Here is a 10,172-nt window from a genome sequence, read left to right on the forward strand (position 1 = left end):
AAATGGCAATTAATTAGTTGTTACAAGCCTTTTAGTTATGGGAAATTATTTAGTTAAAATTATTTGATTAAGTTGAAATAGTAGAAGCAATTGTGTAATTTAGATAGTCAAGGTCACTTTGGAATATATGCAGTTTGAATATTTAATGAGGCTTGTTAAACTTGTAGAATTTGAAATTTGAAATTTTGTAAAATTAATTCTAGGCCGTTGGGCTGAATTTAATTAATTTAGTAAATTTAGTGAATTAATTTTTGAGAAAATTGTTAAAGAATTTAGTTGAGAAATTTTGGTAATGAATTAAATTAGTGAATTTGGTATTTTGTATTAAAGAAATGTTAAGCGTAAAACTCAAGGAATTTAGTTAATTAGTAATTCGAAGAAATTTGAGTAATTAGAGAAAGTGTGTATTAAGTTAGCGTCCGGTGGACGATTTTTGTATGGAATTTAGTGAGTATTTAGAAACGTTGTATAGACGCCCGAGTCGGGGGTACAACGGATTAAGTTAGGAAACCGCTGCGTAGACGCCCGAGTCGGGGGCGCAGTCGGGAATAGGTTTTAACTGGTATTCCGTCAGGTTGACGAGGTAAATTATGTTAATTGGTATTCCGTCAGGTTGACGAGGTAATTAGTTGGTATTGTATGGTATTCCGTCAGGTTGACGAGGAAATTAAGATATTGGGATATTCCGTCGGAGTGACGAGGTTGAAGAAATTGGTTAATTAGTTATAGGAAAAATTGGCAAGGGCCATTTAACGTAGGTGAGAGGTTCTCACAATTAAGTTAGTTTTAAGGAAATTGTTAAGTTTGTAGATTGATTGAATAAATCATTTATATTTTCTAATAATTTTCTCAGTCTTATTTACAGCCTTTCTCGGACTTCTCACGACCCTGTCCTTTCCTTCTCATGCTCCTCCGGTTTCTGGGACACCGTGTCTAAAATCCCAGTGGCGCCCTTTCTAAAGAGGAAAGGGGTAGCTAACTGGACCTGGGAAAACCCCACGGTTACAGTTTTTTTAGTAAATTTTGTTCATCAGCACAATTTGAGCACAATATTCCCATGCGTACACTATTAATAACTTCAAAGTTTTTTTCTAATGCAAGGACATCATTTATAAATTTTTCAATATATTCAGAAGATTTGTTGTAAAAAACACTTTCAATTAAATCATCAAAATCTTCGCAAAACTTTTCAAGTTTTTCAGCATTTTCATTTATTTCCAAGAGTGTTTTTGCCAAATTCTGTTTATCAGCACAATTTATGTATGATGTATCGGCAAAAAGACTTTTTAAAATTTTAGAGTTTTTCTCCAATGTAATTATCCAGTTTACAAATTTACCAATATCTTCAGGAGGAACATCACCAAAAAATCTTTCTATTAGATCATCAAAATCCTCACAGAAAGGGTAATTATTCCGTAAAAATGCAATTTCTTGTTCACACAAATTATCTATCTCCATGGTTTAAAAGTTGTACTTGAAGCTCTCACGATACACTAACGAAATGAAGATTTATAAATTGAATAGTTGTGACGAAGTTAGCCAAAAAATGGTGGAATTCCCCCCTTTTTTTCCTCAAAAAAATAAGGCGTAATTGCGATTGCAAAATAGTAATAAAAGGCTGAGGCGGAGTCGGCCAGAAATGGTGGAATTACGTCGGCCCGAAATGGCTGACTTACCCCCTCTCAACATTGACAGCCGACAAAAAAGACAGGCAGCACATTATCGACCGGCGGTAAATTACCGACCGCTGGTAAAACAAATACCTGTCGAAACCACAAATTTCACTTACCGTCCATCGGTAAATAGTTCGGATCAGAACCCACAATCTGTTTTATTGAGGGGGTAAAGTCCCCCTGTTCATCTACTGAAATATATAATTAATTTTTAAAAAATTATACTAAAAATGAAAAAGTTACCATTTGAGTTAAGAGCCCCAGACTTTCTGACGTCTACCAAAAACCGTAAAAATGCAACTGGACTCTGGGGGGCTCCAAAATACGGCCATGTGATGTAGTGAAAGTGTAGAATTTCTCTGTTTTTCATTGAATCCAAGACCGTCAATCTGAAAATGTAAATATATAATTATCAAAAATTTTTATTGACAGAGATACTTAAAGTTATTTTAAAATACAATTGATGATAAATAATAATATGTTTATAAAATAAAGACTATTGTGATTAAAGTAGTGTAATTATAATAAATTGAATACCAAGATCAGTGGAGTCGAAATAGTTTCCCAATATCTTATCAACTTCTAGTTAGTTGACATCACGAATAATTATTTTGTTACAAATCTAAATATCGATTTTATTAATTAAATGATTAGCTGGTATACTAGTAGATTTAATTTTAAGGTAAATTTAAATTATCTTTGATTCAATTAATTAAATTAATTAAATATTATAGTAATCTAATAATTATTTAGAGCAACGCTATTAATAATTAATTGAATTTAAAGATTTACCTCTAATGGACTGGTAGTGTAGTGGGAAGTTTCAATCCGTTTAACATATTCAACTTTTAAATTAACGTCGGCAAACATCATAGACTGTTGGAGCCTCCAAGAGGCTAGTACTGATGGCACTTTTTCGATAACTTTGTTCAGCATCAGAATAGCCTTTGAATTTTGCTCCCAAACCATCAATCAAAAATTTCCAGCAGTACACGGCAGTGGCTGTTGGGTCAATATATATTGTCAATTTGCCAAGAATAAAATTTAGCAATATAAATAAATCTATGAACTATTACAAACTCTTTTTTGCAACAGGATGAGACCGATTTATGTTTTCTCATTAAATTGATTTTGTTTTTATATTTCATTTTTTTAAGTTTAATTTGAAACTGATTCACATCGTATATAAAACTAAATCTCTAAATAAGCAAAAGAATGATACTAAAAAACTTTTGAATTACTGGATCATCTGTCATTATTTTTTTTTAATAATTTTGATGTTTAACAGACATGTTTGCTCAGTCAGAGTCCACTTTCATTTTCTCATCACCTTTTCTTTTCCTTTTCATAACCAAGTAGCTTCATCAGTTTTTCGCTTCTTAAAAACTTATTTACCCTAAAAACCATCCCGACATCAGTTGTAACAACAGAATCTAAAGTTACAAATATTAAAGTCACCAAACAGAAATACTGTAAAGTTATCTTAATCACAAGTTTCTAAGTTAATGGTGAATTGGAAATAAAAAATATTCAGCCTTCATTCAGTTCCTCGAAAAAACATAAATGTTTGTCTAGGTTTTTCCTTTTTCTTTGACCAAGAATAAACCTAAGGTTGAACATTGGTGCACTCCATTCCGTTTTCATTGTCTTCAAACTCCTTATAGAAATGTTGACGTATATTTTCTTAGCTCTATTAAAGGACAACATTTTTAACATTTTATTCGTACTATAAATACTATAAATTTACTAGGTACAATTAGAACTAGAAATAGTACTATTAGTATTGGTGATGATATTATTAATTTTTCACAACCTTGAAACACTTGTTAATTTGTTCTTCATGTCCGTGATAAAATACGTCATTTATTATTTATTCTGTTTATTTATTGAAATAAAATTTTTTTATAAAAATGTAAGTTAACATTAACATGGTCTATATTTTGAATAAAATAGTAAACATCTGAATTGTTTACATTGACTTATACGTATGTAACCTAATAAGTCACTATGGCCTGTCCTCATAAAAACGACAAGCAAAATGTCGCGACGATGACGTCACAATTAATGTTCGGCGGTTGAAAGATGTAAAATAATTACTTATAATATTAATTAATTAAAAACGTCTTTTTGCACAGAGCAATAATCATTTCTAATAGAAAAAGGAGTGAGCAATTTTTTGGAACTAATTACGATAAACATGAGCCCTTACAATTGGAGATAATGGGGAATTCAATTTTGATTTTTTAATTACGATTAATTAATTAACGGTTAATTATAGCAGTAGAGCAATTGTGTACTTCGAAAGAGCAATTGATGAGCAATTTTTTGGCATTTGGTTTTTTTAAAAAAATTAATATTTGGCGTCAACTAGTTTACGATAGTATATTTATGGAAAATTCTGATAATAATGACGTAGCCTAAACAAAACTTTCACGAGAGTTAGTGAATAAATTCATTCAGTACAGTTACCAATTTTTATAAGGATTTTTTTTTTTGCTAAAATACAGAATCTCGAGAAAGATTCAGTGACGATTTCGAAATTTACATCAATATTCAAAAATTATTCAAGTAATCAATGTAAAAAATCAAACCGATCATATTCAGGTTAATTATATTTATTATGTTTCAATTTTTATGACTCACTTTCGATCATTCCTAAATTATTTGTGCTGAATCTACAGACATTTTTCCTATCATAAAGTAAAAGAAAACATTCATAATTTGATCAATGTAGTTTATATTCAATGTAGTATATAATCATGATTATTATATTTATTATTTTTTCAATGAAATTTATATCAAATATCAAATTCATAACATCTGTAAGCCTTAAAAGTAGAAATGCGTTTAAAATAGTAGTAAGCTAATAAATTTAATATTAAAAATACAGAAAATATTAGAATAGGTTTATAATTAGTTAATTTAACTTATAACTATAGTAATGAAAAATCATGTTGGTATATATATTTTTAAAATTAGTAGATATTTGAGTATAAATGAGTATATCCGTCACTTTATAATTTTTTTAATTTTAATCAGTTACTTTTCCTCACTATTATTAGGGTTGGAACTATTGTTGGGTTCACTCTCTTCTTTTCTCTCTTCAATCGATTTTTCCTCAATTGTATTTACAATTGCGACTGTAGGCTCAGCTTCATGATCAACATCAGTTTTTTCAACTTCTTCCTTTCTTTCTTGAATCATGGCATTATCGCACTCTTCTTGAGCAGACACTTCATCGGTAGACTCTCCGCTATTTTCCTCTCCATTTGAGGCTATGGTATCTTCCTCAATGTCTGAAATATCTTCAGTGTCACTGCTTTCCACCGGCTTTACCTAAAAAAAAAAATTTATACAACACCCATACTATTGTTCTTAAGCTGAAGAATGAACAAATTACGAATTAAAATTTACTTCAAAATAGGTTGAACTTTTTTTGAGTTTAAATATTTCTAAATTTTTTATTTTTGATCATGCTTTAAAATTTTAATTACCTTTGGTAGATTCTTTTCGTTTGGACGCTTCTTTTCGGCTCGGGTATCGGTTATTTTACTCGATACATAGTTATAAAACTGTTTCATCTGTACATCGTGTTTTTCTTTATCAAACTGGGCTGATTCTTTTAGATAATATGAAAAAATATCTGCAATTGAAATGTTTAAGATAATAAATTCCAATTCAATGAAAAAGTTAAAACAACTTCTGTGAAGAATTCTTAAATAAATAAATAAATATCAAGCTTATAGTTAAATAATTAATTACAAGTACTGACGTACTCATACTACTGTGAAAGTTTCTAACATTTAATTTTTAAAATAAAGTTAGTCATTCTAATAAACATTGTCATTAAATTGTTGTGAGAAAAAAACATTTTGAAATAGTTATTATACCAAATAGATACTTTACAATAAGGTCAAGTACCCAGTACTTGAACATTTGTGAAAATGTGACCAGTACTTGAACAGACGTTTCGAATTGTTGTAATAAAAAATCCGTAAATTTATTATCAACAATATGCGCATGTTATAATTATTCAATGATACAGTAAATGATTTCTGTAAGTTTTTTCAATTATAAATCAAAACAATTATATTTGAGTTAACTTAAAAATTGACATGTCGAGAATAGCCGATAGATGCTATTTTTTCATGAAAAACGTACTGAACCGTGAACCGAACCATCAGTAAAAAAATATGGTACATCCTCATTTTAAGTAAAATAATTTGTACAACCTAATTGAATAGTCTTTTCCAAATAATACATATTTTTTGTAAAGACATAAATTATAATTTTTGTATTAAATTTTAGCGTCTAACTATGTCTCCAAATTTTCAAAGTGGTACTCAGAACTTGAACAAGCTGGATTCGTATAATTTTAACAGCACTCTAATCTTTAATAGGCTTATACACTAGTGATCACTATTGTGATTTGTATTAATTTCTGAGAATTGAATAAGTTTTACAGCTAAAAATTAATGCAGTTAAAAATGATTGAACGTTTTAAATTGAGTATTTTTTTTATTTATAATTAATAATATACTTTGGCATTCATAAAAAATATAATAAAAAAATTAAATACAAATATTTCTCATTTTTAAGTGAACATATCAAATATTTATAGTATTATTTCAATATTAAATAGTAATATGTTTTAATTCTTTTGATATTTCAATAAAACGTTGAAAATTTTTAGTGTGCCTATTGCCATATATTTTATTATTTCAATTACTGCTCCCGGAGTGTTTAACTACTGCAGTTTGTTAGAATTGATTGTTCAACTACTATTCCCTTTATGGTATATATCTTAAAAACGTTGTAAAAATAGAAAAATTAAATTATCTTTGTTATGTTGCGCTTTAATCAGTTCAAAATTGTTTATATTTTCATGAAAATTACTAATTTAAACTAATAATTACATCTTTAATTAACTATTAAAAATAAAGTCAAATACATTTTACTTTGAAACCTGTTCAACTACTAGATACTTTACCTTATATATAATAAGAAAAAAAAATAGAAAACATGTTGACAACGTAAGATTAAGGATGCATTTTGTGTACCTTTCACGGCTTGTAATCTTACAGGATCCAGTCCCTCTTTTTGACTTTTTTGTTTCACTTTATTTGATTTAGCCCCGTGAACACTACTGTCTTGTAATTCTTTTGGTGAGAATACAGCCATGATCATTTTCCGAACAAATTGTGATGGAGTTCTAGACCTACTTGCTGCAGTCAGATATGAATTTTTGGGTACATAAACACCTTGTCCTAAATGAATCTATAATAGTAGTTTGTAATTAGTTGTAAGTTTTTTATTCTACATATTAATAAAAAATGTCACTTACACTATTATCAGATACACGAGTAAAACCAACTTGAGGATGCCCTGTTTTTTTCTCCAATTCGACCGATCCATGATTTGACGGAGTATCTGTAAAATTGAAATCTCCCTAAATTTTTTTGATTAACTATCAATCTTACCTAAAAATTATAAAATAGTCGGAACTACGGTTATCCCCAAATTTCAATTTTTACTATTTTTAAAAAATTCGAAAGAAGTTCGAATTTTCAACTTTTTTTATTTGTTTCTGTATTCTTATAATGTTAATATAGCATATGAAAAAAATGGTTGATAAAAATATTGATTGCCTTTTTATTAACGGCACTTTAAAAATTATTTGAAATTTGATGAAACTATGTACAATAAAATTTGATAACAAATAAGTTTAATACCTCTGTGCTCATTCCAAAAATCCAATATTTTTCGGATCATTTTTCTTTGAAGTTCTAATTCTTTTTTCAGGTCTTCAATACGGCGTTCAATTTCACTCATTCGCACGATCAACTCATCCTTTTTATTATCATGATGTTTTTTTTTCTTTGCTTTTCCAGATTTCAAAACACTAAAATAAAATTCAAGTCATGAAGTATATTAATAGTTTCTTTTACATTTGTGAGCACTATAATTACAAATAAAAAAAATTCAGCATGAACAGAACAAAAACATAGATTTAATTAAACGCATGTTATAAACGTAAAAAACATTTTTGTTACAAATTATGATTTTCATCATAAAAAAAAAAAAAAAAAAAAAAAAAAAAAAAAAAAATAAAAAACAGTCAGTGCCATTTTTTTCTTATGAAACAGAAATTATTTTTGTTTATAATTAAATCTATAACATTCATTATGCATATGAATAATCAAAACTTACTTCGAAGTAGTTGGGTCATCAGATGATTTTGTTTTAATTTCAAATGGTACAGTGCCATGTTGTGATGAGCCAGCTTCGTAAACTGTTAATGGTAACTCAATTGTTCTGTCAGTCAGAGCCGATGTATTGTCAGGGGGAGTCAATGACTGAATTCCTTTACTCGGAACTGATTTATTTTTGTCAACTTTACATTCATCTGATTCTACAGGTCTTTCAAAAACTTCGTCTTAGTAGGTATACAGGGGTGCCACTCAGTCGATAAAACAGATTTGTGGGTTCGTATCCATACTAAGGGATCTACATTACCAACTGCAGGTTCGTGATAAGTATCATTTGTAGACGTGGACGACCTGTTTTATCGACAGTAGGTGTTGCATGCGGTAGATATGTGTGACATTTTGGATGAGGTTTTTATCGAGGTTATAGGTGGCGCTGGTGGGAAATTCTGCTGCCATCTTACTATCCACCATTTTGAATCCGCCATTTGGCGACTGCTATCCGCCATTTTGAATCCGACATTTGGTGGCTGCTATCCGCCATTTTGAATTTGGGTTCAACATTTTGAGGTTAAAAAGCATCCTCAACTATTAACCTGCCTTCGGCTCAGCCATAACAGATCAATAGTTCAGGATTACGCATTTGTAGTATGGTATATCCATGTTCTATATATTTAAAATGAAGTTATGTCAACTACTTGCGAGAAGGATTTCACGCAACGTCATCTGGTGACAGCGTGCATTACTTCTAACCGCGCAGTAGATGACTCATTCTGTTCGAGAATTTTCTAACTGCGTAGTAGATGACATCATCAGACAGGCTTGAACCTGTTCAAGGTCATATAACTGCGCAGTAGATGACTCATTCTGTTCTAGAATTTTCTAACTGCGCAGTAGATGGCGTCATTAAACCGGTTTTGAGGTAGAGGAGTGGGGGTAACTGCGCAGTAGATGACGTCATCAGACAGGCTTAAACCTGTTCAAGGTCATATAACTGCGCAGTAGATGACTCATTCTGTTCCAGAATTTTTTGAGTCTGCTATCTGATTTTCGCCATCTGGTGGCTGCTATCTGAGTCTGAAATCCTCCATTTTGAGTCTGCTCTCTGAAATCTGCTATCTGAAATTTACCATCTGGTGGTCGCTATCCACCATTTTGAGTCTGATTTCCGCTATTTCAAATTTTGATTCTGATTTCCTGCATTTTTGTTAAAAAATGCACCTGTGATCTCAGCATCAATAATAGTTGCTTAGATAACAGGTGCATTTTATTGTTCATAATCTGAAAAGGTTTATATATTCAAACTGGATGTATGACGAGTACATGCGAGAAGATACACCATCTGGTGAGGTTTTTGTCAACCTTAGGTTTAAGCCTGTTCAAGGTCATAAGCAGTTTTCTTTGTTCTCCTGCGTAGTAGATGACGTCATCAGATAGGTTTGAACCTGTTCAAGGTCGCGTAACTGCGTAGTTTTCTTTGTTCTATTTCTAACTGCGTAGTAGATGACGTCATCAGACAGGTTTAGACTTATTTTGTGAAAGGGGTGGGGGAAATTTCCACGAACCAGATGACTCATTCTGTTCTAGAATTTTTTAACTGCGCAGTAGATGACTCATTCTGTTCTAGAATTTTCTTACTGCGCAGTAGATGACGTCATCAAACCGGTTTCGAGGTAGAGGAGTGGGGGTAACTGCGCAGTATTTTCTGTCTATATAAGCAGCTCGTCGAGAGTGAACTTCACAAAAACGAAGTACACGTCGAGAGTGAACTTCACAAAAACGAAGTACACGTCTCCAGTGAAGTACCAGTTGTCGACAGACAGTAGTGAAGTATTGGTGATATACATCTTCTGCCTATCAGTATTACTAATTGTAAGTATTCATTTACTGTCTAATTAAAATATGAATTGAATGAAGAATCATTTAATTAATTAAAAAATTTTTACAGCTATCAATCATGGATCTTACCAAGATAAATGAGGTTAATTGTCTTACTGGGATTCTTCCTGTTAAAAAAATGATTCATTTGGAGTTTAATCGAGAATATAAGATTAATGGTATCAAAGCTATTACAACTCAGTATGGGACTAGGATTGTTGCCAATCTAAACGATGAATTTAACATTTATCTATCATCTAGAACTATTCAACATTTAAAAGATGATAACTTCCTGAAGAGTTTGAATGAATTAATAGATTCAAACTATCTGTTTCTACGTTTCCATGGTGGAAAATATAATAAATTTGAATTTTTTAATTCTAGTCTTGATATAAAAATGACCAGTGGAATTATT

At 30.5% G+C, this 10,172-nt stretch overlaps 1 protein-coding gene across 1 annotated transcript; it reads right to left on the bottom strand.

Annotated features, from left to right (window-relative positions):
• Positions 1 to 4,412: 4,412 nt before the first annotated feature.
• On the bottom strand, positions 4,413 to 8,373 carry LOC141532321 (uncharacterized). Its single transcript, XM_074250612.1, has 6 exons — positions 7,884 to 8,373; positions 7,406 to 7,575; positions 7,018 to 7,103; positions 6,734 to 6,950; positions 5,168 to 5,316; positions 4,413 to 5,009 (listed from the first exon to the last, which is right to left on the bottom strand). Exons 2-6 carry the CDS (start codon positions 7,503 to 7,505, stop codon positions 4,713 to 4,715), a joined length of 849 nt encoding a protein of 282 aa, XP_074106713.1. The 5' UTR covers positions 7,506 to 7,575; positions 7,884 to 8,373; the 3' UTR covers positions 4,413 to 4,712.
• Positions 8,374 to 10,172: the final 1,799 nt, after the last annotated feature.

Source organism: Cotesia typhae, unplaced genomic scaffold (genome assembly GCF_013202065.1).
Source record: "Cotesia typhae breed Kobodo isofemale line unplaced genomic scaffold, CoteBio_Ctyphae contig_59, whole genome shotgun sequence".
Classification (NCBI taxonomy): Eukaryota; Metazoa; Arthropoda; class Insecta; order Hymenoptera; family Braconidae; genus Cotesia; species Cotesia typhae.